Source organism: Schistocerca nitens, chromosome 2 (genome assembly GCF_023898315.1).
Source record: "Schistocerca nitens isolate TAMUIC-IGC-003100 chromosome 2, iqSchNite1.1, whole genome shotgun sequence".
NCBI lineage: Eukaryota > Metazoa > Arthropoda > Insecta > Orthoptera > Acrididae > Schistocerca > Schistocerca nitens.
This window is the reverse complement of record NC_064615.1, coordinates 725,018,176-725,035,793: the sequence shown is the minus strand read 5'-3', so window position 1 is coordinate 725,035,793 and position 17,618 is coordinate 725,018,176. Positions and strand designations below refer to the sequence as shown.

The 17,618-nt window shown below is 41.1% G+C and overlaps 1 protein-coding gene and 1 non-coding gene across 4 annotated transcripts in view; both read right to left on the bottom strand.

The window, feature by feature from the left end:
- The window catches only part of LOC126236919 (aspartate--tRNA ligase, mitochondrial), a 161,727-nt gene that overhangs the window by 126,335 nt on the left and 17,774 nt on the right, over nt 1-17,618 (bottom strand). For all 3 annotated transcript variants that reach the window (XM_049946575.1, XM_049946574.1, XM_049946576.1), the window contains exon 2: nt 11,648-11,782. In XM_049946575.1, coding sequence (XP_049802532.1) covers nt 11,648-11,777 — 130 coding nt within the window. In that variant the 5' untranslated portion in view covers nt 11,778-11,782. The remainder of the gene's footprint in view (nt 1-11,647; nt 11,783-17,618) is intronic.
- On the bottom strand, nt 7,609-7,683 carry Trnat-ugu (transfer RNA threonine (anticodon UGU)). The gene has a single exon. It is a non-coding gene; the product is annotated as a tRNA-Thr (tRNA).

Below are 17,618 nucleotides of genomic sequence, written 5' to 3'. Positions count from 1 at the left end.
GAACGGAAATTATCTCATAGCCGGCTTTGATTTTCGATGGTAGTTGAACTTTGTCAAATGTCAAGAAGACAGTGCGGGTTGGAATTATGTTCGTGTCAACCCTTTTCATAACCCTATGAACAGCCGTTACACCCTGGTCAGACAGGTAGTGCTGAATTTCTTCGTCAGACAGTCCATCAAGGGAGCGTGTATAGACGACTCCACGCGAGGAATTTAAGGTACGGTGCGGTTCCACCCGGACAGGAAAGGTGTGTAGTAGTGACGTACGCAGCAATTTTTGTGCCTGGAGGGCACTGACTGTTTCTAACAACAGGGTGCCATTCCGTAATCTGGAACAAGACTTTACAGGACCTGCAATTGCGTCGACACCTTTCTGAATAATGAAAGGGTTGACCGTGGAGAAGTCGTGACCTTCGTCAGACCGAGAAACAACAAGGAACTGTGGCAATGATGGAAGAACTGACTGTGGTTGAGACTCAGTGAACTTACGTTTATGAGCAGACATAGTGGAAGGTGAGGAAACCATTGCGGAAGAATCCCCCATGATTACCGGCGTCTCCGATGGCGCGCTCCTCCCTTGTGGGGGCCCTCTCTGAGGGCACTCCCGCCTTAGGTGATTGTTCACACCTCAGGTCACACCTCCCGACAAACGGACGGAGGGACCAATCGGCACTTTCGGAAGGTATCAGCTCGGGTAATCACCCCTCCCTGGGCCTGGCCGTTACCAGGGGGTACGTACGTGTCCTACCTGTCTACCCGGGGCGGGGAATTACGCGTTACCCCGTCACCGGCTACGCATGGAAGTGCGTGGGTTGGCCTTCAGACACGCACAGGGAGGAAGAAAGAGAAAGGGAAAGGAAAGAAGAGAGGTCTCAAACGCCGCAGCGGAGAAGGTAGAGAGAAGAGGTAAGGAAAGGAGAAGGACAAAGGAAGGATGAAGACTTACAAGCAAGGAATGAAGGCGAAGAATGTAGTATATGTACAAGCGTCCGTCTCCGGACGTAGGCACAAACCATAACCCCAGAGAAAGGGAAAGAAAGAGTCAGAGGTGAAGGGGGGGGGGGGGGGGGGGGTGGCGAAGATGGGGAATGGGGAAGGATGTGGAAAGGGAAGGTATGCAGCCCGGAAAGGAAGGAAGGCCACATCAGCTCGGGGTCCCGTGCTCGCTACGCACGTACCCACAAAAGAGTTGTGGATCCCCTGGGGGGAACTGTCTAGTTGTGACTATGTGAGAAGTTGAGATGCACTGCAGACTTGCACAGCCAGTGAGTCTCTTGATGGTACCAACAATACCATCACATTGCTCTTTACCATGTGACGTGTCAGAGAAAATGCCACTCTGCAGAGACATCGAAATCAATTAAAGGAACAGTTATGCTTGGAAAACTCTTGCTGCAGTTTTTTTTTTATACTAGGCTCCAGCACCATCTGAGAAGTCTCCCAATGAAGACAGACATGGCTAGAGAGTTGTTCTTTCTGAAGATGCCTGAAGTTAGTATGTTATTTCATCAATTCCATTTTCATCAAACAACTCTCCAAGATCTGTAATGAAAAGGCATGCACCTGGGCAATTTGCATATGCTGACATACAAAATTTTCTTTTATCAAAACTAGACATATTCATCTTGATGGAGTTACTGCAATCGTAACTTATTTCAAAAAGTGTCCAAATTCAGTCCCCAGATCACTTTCCTTTATTTCCATATGATCGATTTTGGACTAGCTGTCCACCTTCAAATCTATTACAAAAAATTTATAATTTCAATGGGTACAGATTACAAATGGTTTAAAATTTTAAGTTTAGAAAGCTTCTAGGTCCTTCAGAAATTAGTTATAATACAAATTTATACAACATACAATTTGTTACATTTACTTGTTGAAGGTGGAACTGAGAGTTCACTGTCATAACTAGCCATGCACTAGCTTGCTGCAGCTTTATAATTTTTTAAATTCTTTTTATTATTATTATTATTATTATTATTATTTTAAGAAACCTGGTTGGTACAACACCTACAGGACTTAAAATATTTGTTTGTGGAGAGAGTGGACCCGTGTAATTCATAAGAAATGTTCCTAAGTATAGCATAAAGCATTGATGTGAGCGCATTAAAAAATTTTGAAAGAACTTTATAAAACAATTATCAGTTTTTTAGGAATCCTAAATGGTGCAAAGTTTTCAGCAACTGAAAGTGCCCACTGAGGACTGACAAGCATACGAACTATTAAGAAATTTTCAAAGACTTATTATAGCCTTTGCTTGGGGACAAGGTGGGCGCTCTAGCAGACATCAGCTCAGCAGCCCTCAGCATACCGGCGGTAGCGAATCGCAGAGGAAGATTCAATGTGGGACAGTGTTTGGTCTGGTGTGTTCAGTCTGGTGCAGTAGTAACTCTACAACCACTTAACAAGGGGAAGAGAAGAGAACTTCAGAATTTTCTAATTTTCTTTTAAAGTTTAATGATATTAGAACCCTGATTTTTTTTATATATTATGCTTAGGAACATTTTCATGTGTGAAATATTTCAGTCCACAGAGAGCGCTCTTGGGTGCTACTGGCTCCATGATAACCAAATTTAAGGAGTAGGAAATAGTTTTGGATGTTTTAAGGCTCTTTTAAAGTTTTTAATAATAATGTCCTCATTGATGCTTCATTTGTTACATTTATGAACATCTTTCATGTCATATATGTCTGCCCCCGGTAGCTGGGTGGTCAGCGCGACAGAATGTCAAACCTAAGGGCCCAGGTTCGATTCCCGGCTGGGTCGGAGATTTTCTCCGCTCAGGGACTGGGTGTTGTGTTGTCTTAATCATTATCATTTCATCCCCATCGACACGCAAGTCGCTGAAGTGGCGTCAAATCGAAAGACTTGCACCAGGCGAAAGGTCTACCCGACGGGAGACCTAGTCACACAACATTTATTTTTATGTCTTATATTAGTCCGTAGAGGGCATTTTCAACTGCTACAAATTTTGCACCGAATGGGATCCGTATAAAATAATTTAAATAAATGTTTAATTTTTTTATAAGGTTCTTCTGAAACATTTTAATGCTATTAAATTTCATTTTCATGCTTTATGCTGTGTGTTACAACAGTCCTCTCTCTACAAATAAAGTGCACTTTTCAGTGCTGCAGGTGTTGCACCAATCAGGTAAAAAAATTATATAAAGCTGCAGCAGGCTTGTTCATAGCTACTTATGACAGTTCACTCTCAGTTACACTTTTGACAGGTTACTCTGTAACTGTAACAAATGGCATGTTGCACACATTTGTACTATAACTAATTTCTTAAGAATCTTAAAGCTTTCTAAAACATGTAATTTGGGGGAATTGTAATTATAAAATAATTTTTGTAATAGATCTGAAGATGGGCAGCTGGCCTGAAACCAATCTTATGTAAATACAGGGAAGCAATCTGGAACTGAATTTGAACCCTTTTTTATACAACACTTTGGCCATGCAGGGTTACAAATGAGTTGAGCAACATAGTGTTTGTAGGTTTAAGTTGACAATCAGCACCACGTGTCAAATCTTTCAATCTGGAATCTTCTCACATGAGCTTCACATTTTGGTAAATACAGTGAACACACACACTATGGGTACTGGTTGCACCAACCAGGACACAGTTCTAGAGCCGTAACTGGAAGACTTTGGATACCATTATTTTCAGTTCCATATTTTCATCTTTTTGAATGCTTGATACAGCTCATCCACGTTTCCCAACACGAGTCACTTTTGTTTATGAATCCTGCAACTATTTCCTATGCACAAAATCTGTCTTCCCAGACAAAGAGAGGTTTCTATGTTCTCTGATTTAAAATTGTTTGACATGGTTTACAAGGTGTTCACTTACCATATGTCTAGTTCCCAAAATGGAGTTGCTAAGATATAGTTTAAAGTACCAAACCCATTTTCAATCCTTCAAATGCTTCAATTTTTCGGAAGCAGTGTCAATATTTAGATCTTGTTTCTGCTTTCAGTGCTAGTAGTAGTAAATTTCTCTTCCAAATGCGTTTTCTTTTCCTACACGGACTATATATTTTGTGGTCTGTCTTTATGCCACAAATAATGTCAACCACTCACATCTACACTTTACATAGACTTTTCTTGTATCTGTTGTGTCTATCATCCACAAAGGAATTACAGTAATACATTATACTCTTAAAACTCCAGCCTCCTGGTAGATCTATACAGTCAGAGCACACAACAGTTGTTATTACAACTTCATCTGTTCATGCCATCCAAGCTTTGACAGCAAACATAATTTCTTAATTTGTCACTTACTGTCAGTAACAGAACTTAATTAACATTTTTGCGGCTTTTCTATGTTCTTCGTGTATGTAAGAATGTTGCTATGGCCCATTCATATTACAAAATTAACTGTGATTAGTCTAAATAAGAGTGGTGAGCATCAGCCAAGAATAAGTGAAAAATAAAGTACTAAGTCATAAGGGAGAAGGAAATCAGTGACTTCCAAGAGAGTTTACTGAACAACAAAGTAAATTTTTCATTTGCTCCCAAAGTAAATTTATTTACTCCACGACTGGCGGAGAGCACCATTAGTAACTTGGGAAAGCCAAAATTTACTCCTAAGCAGTAGTAGGAGTAAAATTAGAGAGTAAGGTGTGTTCTTTGATTCCTGCATATTAAATATTTAATTCTATGGATTACCTGGACTACATAAAATTTATGGAGGTGGAGGAAGAGGTAGAGATCCCAAGAATGAGGGCTTTAATAGAGAGAAAAGGCCTATTTGCAATGTATAGTGACAAAGACATTTATGACTATAGTGTTAGTCGGATTTTCTGCACTTTTCAGAACTTTGGGCAGCCATTGTTTTTGTCGTACATATCCTAAAAATTCTGAAATTTGAGACTTTTCACTCTCTTGTCAAGTGCAAAGACCACACAAAGATTGTCAGGCTGGAAGTTTTACTACTCTGTGTTGATTTAACTTGGATGATAAAATCACTGTGACTACTGAAACACTCAGTGCAAAATAAAGCATGGGAGCACAAGTAGTGGAATGTAAAATGCAAAATGTTGGGCTGTCAAAAGAGCAATGCAGAATGCTTTTACTGATTACCATAGCAGAATTTTACTGGAAAACCTCTCAAAAAACAAAAGAAATTCTGGTCATATGTAAAAGCTGTCAGTGGAGCAAAATGTGGTGACCAGGCACTCTTGAAATTGGAATGCTGAACTACAGGGTGATCCATTATTATATTCCTATTTTTATTACACTGCTGTTCTATCACAAACGATTTAAGACAAATCACTCCACCGTTACTTTATGCTCCATTCTATACCATTATGTAATTGTTATGTATTTATTGTTTATTGTAGCTGTAACCACAAATTAAGTGAAGATAGTGCACAGGCTACATATTTCTGACCGTGCTCAGATTCCAGCTAGGATGGAAGTATGCCAGTTGCCTGTAATAGTGAAACAATGGAGGAGACAGGAGAGGGGAAGAGATGTGACTTTGGACGTGAAAACATTTAAAAGACATGGCACGTGGATTTGCTGCACACATGTTTGATTACTCACGAAAGGGGGTGCTGGGCCCCCAAAGACAGCTGTTAGTGAAGTGGCTAAAACCAGTACTGCTGTGGCATTTGTGTGAAGTTCCACAAAGTCCCTGAGAGAATATCAGAGGGAAACTGGTTTATCATATGGTTCGGTCCAACGGACACGACAGTGTTTACTGAATCGACATTACAATGGACATAAGAAGAACCAGATAACCTGATATTTTGTGGTCAAATGAAGCCATGTTCCACATAAATAGGTTCATAAATCTCCAACTACCATTACTGGGGTTCTAGTAATGATGATCCTGGAGTTATGATTGAAAAATTGCACTCACATACTTCATTGACTGTGTGGTGTAGTATTCAAGATTATACTCTCATTGGTCCTTACATTCTTCATGAAACAATGAATGTACAGAGGTATGCTCATATGCTACAAACTTCTGTTCATTCCATTGTTTTAACCTGGGATGGTACTGACATGTGCACTTTATGCGCAAAGAGCACCTCTGCATTTTGCACTGACTTCATGAGAACGGCATGACAATGCTTTTCCAGGCCATTCTATTGGATGTCATGGAAATGTTGAGTGGCCACCGAGAAGTCCACACTTGACTGCATTGGAATTTTTTCCTCCAGTGATATTTGAAAGAGAAAGTGTATGCCAGAAAACCGTGCAACTTAGGCACTTTAGAAGCAGTCATAAGAGACGACTCTGCGTGAGTACCAAATGATATGTTGCAACAGTCTGGCGGGAACATTGTACTCCGATTGCAACAGTGTGTTACTAACACTGGTGCGTATGTGGAAACAAGGAATAGCAAGGACCATAGTACATAACATAATCAAAACCAACCATATAACGTTGTTAATGGCAATAATAAATAGATAAAAATAGGATACAACAATAGACCACACTGTACATTTACAAATATTCTTCACAAAAGAAAATCCAGGAGTACTTCCCCAGTTTAATTCTTGCGCCATTGCCAAGATGAGTGAAATCGCTATTAGTATATGTGGCATTCAGAAACAGCTGAAATTGCTCAAATTTAATAAATCTTTTAGAGTCTGATGAAATCCCTATCAGATTAAATACAGAATTTGCAGCTGAATTGGCCCCATTTTTAGCTATAATATATTGCAAGCCCCCCCCCCCCCCCCCAAACACACAAACACACACTGCTTCGTAGTTGGAGGAAAGCACAGGTCACACCCACCAACAAAAGGGCAGTAAATGTTATCCGCAAAACTAACATCCAGTATCTTTGACACCCATATATTGCAGAATCTCAGAACATATTCTGAGTTCAAACGTAATGAAGTATCTCACACAGAATGACCACCTCCAAGCTGATCAATGCAGATTCCATGAACATAAGTCACCTGAAGCACAACTCACACTTTCCTCACATGAATCATAATAGCCATGTATCAAAGCAGTCAGGTAGACATAGTATTTCTTGACTTCCAAAGTCTTGTTGGCCCACAAGAGAGAGGCATGGAGATGCTGTTAAACCTGAATCTGCAAACACTTTAAGATAGTAGCCTAGTTTCCCAGAAAGCCCACTGAAAAAGTCTCAAGAACCAGAATCAAGCAATTTCTGTGAAGGACTTTACAGTTATTTTGCACTACTGGTCACTTTAATTTTCTCAATCCATTTCTCCAAGACAGTTACCATTATTAACCCAAGAGGGCAGAAGTGTATGAGCAGTGGCAATTTTACTGGCAGCTTTGTTACATTTTCCACATATTGCCTGGCCCTCACATATCAACATATTATGTCCAAAAAGCTGGCATTTTAACACCTTGATGAATTTGGTATGTAGGTCTGGACTTTTAAGTGGGTATACACACTGCTTTGATATATTGGAGGGGGGAAAAAGTAGAAAATCAAAACAAATGCAACCATCTTTTGCATTACTCACAGAACTTGTTCACAATATGTTGTACATTAGTCACCCTATCAGACTTCCATTTCTCCTTTAATTCACCAGTGTGTAGATCTATTACATCTCACCAAATGACCTCCTAACCTGTTGATGTACTTCATTGGGGACATGTTGAAAATGTGTGCCCCGACCGGGACTCGAACCCGGGATCTCCTGCTTACATGGCAGATGCTCTATCCATCTGAGCCACCGCGGGCACAGAGGGTAGTGCGTCTGCAGGGACTTATCCCTTGCATGCTCCCCGTGAGATCCACATTCCCAACATGTCCACACCACTACATTCGTAGTGATGAAGTACATCAACACCTGTTTGCAGCTGGGGTGTCCATTTAATTATCATTTCATTTCTAGCAAAGCTGCATGGTCATCCACGGTAACTGTTCTTTCGGGAACAGATACTACCGTCATATATAGTTAAAATATGGCTTCCGGGCCATTGACCTTCTTGTGCGAACGCACACGCTATGCCCGAACTCGTACGGGACTTGGTAGATTAATCTGCCACGAGTAATGAGTATGATGGGCAAACATCTATTAGGCGCACTACGAATGTAGTGGTGTGGACATGTTGGGAATGTGGATCTCACGGGGAGCGTGCAAGGGATGAGTCCCTGCAGACGCATACCCTCTGTGCCCGCAGTGGTTCAGATGGATAGAGCGTCTGCCATGTAAGCAGGAGATCCCGGGTTCGAGTCCCGGTCGGGGCACACATTTTCAACATGTCCCCAATGAAGTACATCAACGCCTGTTTGCAGCTAGGGTGTCCATTTAATTATCATTTCATTTCTAGCAAAGCTGCATGGTCATCCACGGCAACTGTTCTTTCGGGAACAGATACTACCGTCATATATAGTTAAAACATGGCTTCCCGGCCATTGACCTTCTTGTGCGAACGCACACGCTATGCCAGAACTCGTACGGGACTTGGTAGATTAATCTGCCACGAGTAATGAGTATGATGGGCAAACATCTATTAGGCGCACTACGAATGTAGTGGTGTGGACATGATGGGAATGTGGATCTCACAGGGAGCGTGCAAGGGATAAGTACCTGCAGACGCACTACTCTCTGTGCCCGCAGTGGCTCAGATGGATAGAGCGTCTGCCATGTAAGCAGGAGATCCCGCGTTTGAGTCCCGGTCAGGGCACACATTTTCAACATGTCCCCAATGAAGTACATCAACGCCTGTTTGCAGCTAGGGTGTCCATTTAATTATCATTTCATTTCTAGCAAAGCTGCATGGTCATCCACGGTAACTGTTCTTTCGGGAACAGATACTACTGTCATATATAGTTACTTATGTATGTTCACGAGAGCTGACTTCTTGACTTCTCTTAAAGAGTTTGGTTTTCGCACTATTCAATAGTCCACCCAAACTACCAGGAGTATTTTTACTGGATGATGTATGTTCCATGATCACCCCAAGACCAGGTTGGTCCTGTCAACTCAGGCAGAGCCCTCACTTACCAGAGCAAGCCTACAGAACAGAGAATCAGCAGGTATCCAGAAAACTTCCTTTCGTGAATACTTCATGTCAGAGTCATCTACTCCATCAGCTCATAGCACACCTTGAGGTTGTTGCTTCATACACATACACAGGCAGTTAAGCTGAGAACTCTGTTCCCTGTAATGTGCAACATCCCACCACCACACTGTGGGGTAGTCACTGAAGTGTACACAGAGTTGGCCAGCCTCCACTTCGAGAACACCATGTTCGCCAACCTCACACTCTGTCATGCAATACTAAGCTCCCTGAGATGTTTGTCACCACACAGGAGGCATATGCAGCTTACAAACTGGTATGGATACAGCGAGTTTTACCCGTCTGTGTCAGTTTCTGTGGTGCTACAGTCTGTGGTCTTTCATGTACATGTTAGACTTCAACCAGACAGTTAGAACGTGTCACACATTTATTTAAAGCTGATTTCCACTCCAAAGGTTGGTAATATTTTTGATGTACATTTGTTTTCCTCTGTGATCTTATTTCACGGGAGACACACCTCCTCAGTGTTTACCAGCTATGAAAGGTGAGATAGCCTGCAAAATCTTCATAAACTGGAATAATGTTATATCAAGCCTCCCTTTAATCTTCATAACTTTATACGGTGAAGTGTTGCTCAGAGTGTCCGTCTCAGCTGTCAATGTATGTGGCTGCTATGTGGAGGACTCAGTAATCTATTGAGCAACAGAAGATGATTTTATGAAACTATGAGGCAGAATACATGATGTGACACTCAGATCAACATTTGTGAACCTAACAGATTACAATGAAATGAATACCTCTAGCTGCATACAGGCATTGATATAAGTCAACGGGGACAGTTGAAAATGTGTGCCCCGACTAGGACTCGAATCTGGGATCTCCTGCTTACATGACAGACGCTCTATCCATCTGAGCCACCAAGGACACAGAGGATACTGCGACTGCAGGGACTTATCTATGAAACGTCTCCCTTGAGACTCACATTCGCAACATATTGTCTGTGGCAACAATGGAAATCAGATTCATTTGTGTATCAGTTTGAGCTCCTCAGGCGATCAATTTTGGTGAATGCCAAAGCGGACAAGATGATCATGAATACCTCATAGATATATAGGACAAACCCAAAAGGAACCTGGCATTGATTAGATTATTTGCCATGAAAGATAACAGATTTATTTTAAAACAAAAGGAAGCTCTACATATTTTCAGGTACATCTCTCTAGTTGTAACATTCTCTAAATTCTAGATATGTTGTCTTCTTTGTATCTGATTTTTGTATTACTATGATGTAAGGAATGATAATGACAACACGACCATAAATGTACACCGAAGCGCAAAAGAAACTTGTATAGGTGTGCATATTCAAATACAGAGGCACGTAAACAGGCAAAATATGGCACTATATAGGACAACAAAGTGTCTGGTGCAGATGTTAAATCAGTTACTGCTTTTACAATGGCAGGTTATCAATAATTAAGTGAGTTTGAAAGTGGTGTTATTGTCAGCGTATGAGTGATGGGAATCAGCTTCTCTTAAGTAGCAATGAAGTGGGGATTTTCCCGTACGACTATTTCACAAGTGTACGGTGAATATTAGGAATCTGGTGAATTGTCAAATCTCCGACATCGTTGTGGTGGGAAAAAGATCCTGCTAGAATGGGACCAATGACAACTAAAGAGAATCATTCAATATGACAGAAGTGCAACCCTTCTGAAAATTGCAGCAGATTTCAATGCTAGGCCATCAACAAGTTAGTGTGGGAACCATTCAACGGAACATCATCAATGTGGGCTCTCAGAGGCGAAAGCCCACTCGTGTACCCTTGATGACTACATGTCAACACAAACATTGGTTGTTGATTAATGGAGACATGCTACCTTGTCGGATGAGTCTCGTTTCAAATTGTATCAAGTGGATGGACATGTACGGGTATGGAGACAACCTTATGAATCCATGGTTCCTGGATGTCAGCAGGGGACTATTCAAGTTGCTGGAGGCTCTGTAGTGGTGTGGGGCATGTGCAGTTGGAGTGATATGGAAGCCTTGATATGTCTAGCTACTATTCTGACAGGTGGCATGTACGTAAGCATCCTGTCTGATCACCTGCATCCATTCATGTCCATTGTGCATTCTGACAAACTTCGGCAATTCCAGCAGAACAATGTGACAATTCACACGTCCAGAATTGCTACAGAGTGGCTCCAAGAACACTCTTCCAAGTTTAAATATTTCCACTGGTCACCAAACTCTGCAGAAATGAACATTATTGAGCATAGTCAGGTGCCTTGCAACGTGCTGTTCAGAAGAGATCTTCAAACCCTCGTACTCTTACAGATTTGTGGACAGCCCTGCAGGATTCGCGGTGTCAATTCCCTAAAGCACTACTTCAGACATTAGTCGAGTCTATGCCCCATCTTGTTGCAGCACTTCTGCATGCTTGCTGGGGCCCTACACGATATTAGGCAGGTGTACTAGTTTCTTTGGCTCTTCAGTGTATATTTATTGTTACATTTGATAAACAAATGTGCTAATACCCCAACTACGAATCCACCCTCTCCAGCACACACCTATATATTATATATAAATACTGAAACTTAATTCAGTAGTTTACAGCAGGTTAAAATTATTTGTTCATTCACTACACTAAAAGTAATAAAACTGAAACCCAATGCACTCACCATTACTACTCATGACTTTTGCAGTACCACGAATGGGCACTGACCGTGAGCTGGTCAGCTGCTTCACAGCATTTAATGCCATCATGTTCACAGGAATCACTAGCTCTTGCAATTTTCTGAGCGGAATCATAGCACCTAAAAATAATTCACATCTCATAAACAATAAGAACACACAATATGAATGAAAAGCTACAAGAGTGGTCTACAAAATATGACATTAACAAAAACTTTAACCACAAGAATGAAAATAAAGTCATAACATTTTACTGTGAACAAACTTTTGAAATGAAAAGGGTGCTTCCTATGAAATGAATAAGAGGAAGAAAACTGTACTAAGTTTCAGAAGATACAGAAAAAGCTTAATTGCTCACAATCATAAAAGAGTTATATTTGGTATAGTGAAGATTAAACTTTCAGCAGTTAGAGGGCGAAAGTTTTGGAAGAAATATGGATCGTTTTAGGGGAAAAGAAACTGCCACAAAACATGTGTATAGTTTTGCTGTCATGGGAGAGATATGACTGAAATTGTAAAAAGCAGTTTCAGCATGGCTGAGGTTAGTGGAATTGTGAAATCTGGTGCTAAAATTCAGGAAGTCATCGTAGGCTGCAATGATGAAAGAGTAAAATATGATTATGTGATCCTAACATATGGTTCTAAAATCTAGCCTATAATGACCATTATGATGTTATACAAACACTCAAGGAGAGAGTTTTGATGCTTCATCTCTCCAAGGTAATTGTTGTAAATATTCAAAAGAGACATGAGTTGGTCCACAATCCTGTATAAATGTAACTGTCACACAAACTAACAATAAATCAACACAGACTTGCAAGAATTTTAGCAATACCTGTGCTGCAGATGTAAGTAATTTTAGTAGAAAGTTGTTTGTTAGCCACAGCTTGCACCTAAATGGGCCAGGGAAAAAAGCATTATGTATCCTTTTAAATGCAGCAATTACAGAATAAGACAACAAAATAACTCCATGTTTGGAACCTACTCCTTTTAAATGGCACAAACAATTTTATCAGACTAATTGTCAAGCTCAGAACATTCTAAGAGAAACAGTTAACAATGAGCCTATTGTTTCAAAGCCCTCATATACTTTTTAGGTGAAAGTTGCATTCTCAGCAAACACTAAAGCAATGACAGTTTTTCACCAAAATATAAGAGGACTTGCAGATAATTAAATGAAATTTCGGGTCTTTTAGAGGATCCACAGATGCAGATGTATTTTGTTTTAGTGACTGCCATATGAGAGATGAAGTTGAAATGTTGATGCTGAGTGGATACTGTCTAGTAACACATACCTTTGAACCATCTTTGAAAAAGATGGTGCAGTAATTTACAAAAAAAATATAAGATCATACAGAGCATTAGCTTTAAAGAGTCAATGTGTAGAGCAACATTTTGAAATATATGTACTGTATAAACAGGATGTACATAAAGGCCGGGGACACATTAAATTATTTATTGCACAAGAACCAAACATTGTACAGGTATCATACATTTGTCATTTTGAAGAGAAACCCTGAAAGTTTATTTTCCATGTATACTGCCACAGAGTAGTTTGGTAATTTGCCGATAGTCAGCGCTAGTTGCAAACATGGCGAGTTCAGGTGCGGAGCGAGCTTTCTGTGTGTTGGAGTTTGACATATCACCAGATCTCACTCAGTGTGACTTTTTTCTGTGGGGACACATTAAAGATCTGGTGTATGTACCGCCTCTATCATGTGATGTAGCAGAGCTCCAGGAGAGAATATGGGAAGTGACTGCCACAGTTGACGATGCCATGCTGGGATGGGTATGGCAAGAATTCAATTACCGTATTGACGTCTGCCGGGTCACTCATGGTTGGCATATCGAATGTTTGTAAAAAAAAAAAAAACTTTCAGAGTTTCTCTTCAAAATGCAATATGTATGACAACTGCACAATGTTTATTTCTTATGCAATAAATAATTGAAAGTGTTCCTGGACTTTATGTACATTCTGTATTGTATTATACTTGACTTGTCAATTTTAGTGTTAGCACTTTGAAGAGCTCTTAGGGAACATTAATGTGTTCCTGAGACAGGCAGATTCTCTTTTATCCCAACTGTACTCTAAGTCCAAGAATTTAATAATCGCAGGCAATTTTAATGTCCATTTTCTAAATGAGAGCAGAAGTGCATCAGTTTTAGAACATTTAGTTGAGTCTTAACACGATCATGGTAGTAGATGTTCCGACTGGGGTCCCAATACCTGTCAAAGTCTGATTACAATATATTCATAGATAAGTCAAGAGTCGACAGTATCAGTATACATTCAACTGCTAATGCCCTTTCTGACCATGATGGTCAATTGTTTACACTCACTGATTTAAATCCATGCAACAGTTCTGTACATTCCCGGAAATCTTTTATGGCAATAAATGATGAGATCCTTAAAAAGTTCAAATACAGCCCACAAGAGATAGACTGGAGTCCAGTTTTCAGTAAACAGATGCAAATACAAAGTATAGCACTAGCATGTTTCTAAATTAACTTGTGTGTCTACCTGAAGCTACCTTTCCTAGAAACAGTCATGTAGACACTGACCTGGCTCACTGCAAGAATAAAAACACCCTGTAGAACAAAGAGGATGCTGTTTACTTCTCTCAGAACTTATAATGACCCAGAGAAATGGCAGTGCTACAGACTTTACTGTAGTATCCTAAAGAATGTAAGAAATAAATCTAAGATTATGTGCATAAAATCTGAAATCGAGAAGCCAGAAAACAATGTAATAACCATTTGGATTGTGATAAAGAGGGAAACTGGTGGGAAAACAGGGAACATGAAAACACACAGACGTTAAACAAAGTGAAACTATTGCAAAGAATCTTGAAATGGCTGCAGAAATCTTGAACAAACATTTTTTGACAGCAGCAGAGCAGGCTGGCTGCAAAGGAACTGTGAACAAAGCAATGGCCCTCATACCAGGAACCTATAGTAAATGAGATCGAGAAGTCATTTAAAATAAAAACTCTGCTGATGATGACAACACTTCAAGTGAAATATTGTTATACTTGTATAATTCCAGTCTTTGCAACATATTTAATGTACCTCTGTGAGAAAGAATTGTCTCTGAGACTCTAAAACTGGCTTTATTGATATCCCTCTTTATAAAAAAGGTGATAAAAAATACCACTCTTTATAAAAAAAATGTGATTAAAAAAGTCAAATTATTGCCCACTTTCCCTTTTAACAATCATTTCAAAAAATCTTGAAAACCTCATGCATCGACTGAATGCCGATAATCTTAATTTCCACAGTATCCTCAACAAAAGTCAATTAGGGTCTCATGGTAGTCTCTGAGCTGAACAAGCAATACGCTCTTAACAATAAAGCTTACGAAGCCTTTAAAAAAAAAAGTCTCCAGAAGGGATCTTTTATGATCTCTCAAAAGGCCTTCACTTGTGTAGACCATCAAATTCTTTCGAAAAAGAAGAAATGTATTTGTAGTTGCAAAAATGATTAGACTTAAGCTGCACAATTTATTAGTGACAAGTAGATTTGCACTAGACTGGGACTCAAACACAGTCCGGATTTCCCACTTTACATGAGCGGAAGCCTTAACCACTTCAGCTCACACACACATCTCCTGCACTGGCCAAAACCTCCATATGCTACCATGGGTCCACATCCTGGGCACACACACAGTTGCCATGACTTCCCGTGCAGGGAGAGAGATATTTATTACCTTTGTGGCCTGGCTAGGCATGTAATGCTATTTTGCAGTGTCTGTGTTTTACGGTGTACTATCGGGCCAAGTGTAGGTCGTCCAAGCTGCTAGGAGGTTGTTCCCATGAAGGGAGGACCAATGGTGAGGCCCAAATGACACCACCTGCTGACAGACGGCAACACAGGGATCATCGGAGGGAATGGAAGGAATAGCACGCCAAGGTAAGAGGACTCCAGCTTTAGCAGCAGCAACAGCGGCCTCATTTCCTGCCAGACCAACATGACCAGAAACCCACATAAACATCACAATGGCTCCATCAAGAGTGAGCAAGTTACAGCTCTCCTGGACTAAGGAATGCACAGTGTGCAGCATGTAAAAGGTGCCAGTGGCCAAACATATGCCAAGACGGTGAAGTGTAAGAGGGACAGACGTGCAGATTCATAAACGAAACACCCACAGTCTAGTATCAAACAGACAAGGAAGTACCACTGAGGACAGATAGAACATTGAGGGACCGCGTACAGTGTGGGGCCAGGCAAGAAACGTGGGAGGACCAAGGAAGTTTCTTATTGACACGAGCCCCAGGAATTTTGTAGTTTCAACTAACAAAAGAGTGACAGGACCAAGACAAAAAATTGGTGGAACAAATCAATTGCACAGGCAGAAATTCATACAAACAGTTTTGTCAGAGGAAAAGCGAAAGCTATTGTAAAGACGATCGAGACTTCGCTGAAGATGCCACTCAAGGAGACAAGTCTGTCGAGAACTGTAATAAATCACAAAATGGTCAAATTTGGTCTTTTAAGAATTCCTAAAGGAAATGGGGCATGCGGTCATGGAAGCTCCATGTGTACAGAGTATGGAAGAGACTAGTCCTACAGCAGGTGTTCTAAACTTTCTCCAAATCAAACAACACAGCCACAGTCTGGTATTTGCCACAGAAAACCATTCATGACATGGGTTGACAAAGTGATGAGATGGTCAACTGCAAACTGCATGCTCAAAATCCACACTATGCAGTGGTTAGAAAAATTGCAACACTCGAGCCACCATAGCAGCCGGGCGTGAATCATACGTTCCATTACCTTGCAAACACAGCTGGTGAGAGACATGTGGCGGTAACTGGAAGGAAGGTGTTTGTCCCTGCCGGGCTTAGGTACACCAGCGTCTGGGAAACATGCCCTCTGTCCAAATGTGATTGTACATATGATGAAGAAAGTGCTTGCCTGCAAGAGAAAGGTTCTGCACCATCTGAATGTGAACATCACCTGGCGCTGGGAGGAGGATCGGGATGAGGTGAGACCATGATGTAGCTCCCTCATTGTAAGAGTGGCACTGTAGCACTCACGATCTGAGAAGAGAAAGGTATCACCTGAGCATCCTCCACTTGCTTCCAATGGGGGAAGGCAGCGTGATAATGGATGGAGCTTGAAATCTTCGCAAAAAAGCTGTTGGACATAGCAGTAGAGTCCACTATGACATCATCTGCTAGGGTCAGGCTGGAGATTAGGAAGTGGTCCCAGATAATCATTGGAGGTTGGCCCACATGACGGAAAGAGGGAGTGGAACTGTTAAAAAAAAACTAGTAAAGGAAATCCAGCAAGCTTTCCTGCTATCCCGAAGAACACAACGACACTGTGCACACATCTGTTTATAACGAATTGTAGGATGACAGTCTCTGAGCATGAATTGCATCACAACATGCCCCAGTCCACCAAGGGATCGGGACACAGCATGGTAAAGAGGAAGTGCGAGGTATGGAATGTTCTGTGGTGGTAAGGATAACATTTGTAAGATATTCTACCTGTTCATCACAACTATGGAAATGTTGTTTGTCGAAAGGTCGCCAGCAAGATCTAAAGCCTCCACTTGGCCTTAGAATGCTGCCGTTTGGGTGTGCACAATGGTGGGGTAGGAGTTAACAATTGGATAGCACACAGGTAATGGTCACTCAAGTACATGTCAGAGAATGGTCCACTTGAGATGATGAGCAAGCTGTACAGTGCAGAAAAAGAGGTCCAAATGGGAATAGGTGTGAGTGGAGTTTGAAAGGAAAACGGGTGCTCCCGTGTTAAGGCAGATGAGGTTAAGTTGATTGTCAGCCACGATGGCACCTCTCCAACTGGTTATGGGAGAATCCCAAAGGGGTTGGTGCACATTAAAGTCACTGAGCAGCAGAAAAGGATGAGCGAGTTGCCCAATAAGCTGGAGGAAGTCTATCCTGGTGACACCAAAAGATGAAGGGATGTAAACGATACAAAGGGAAAAGG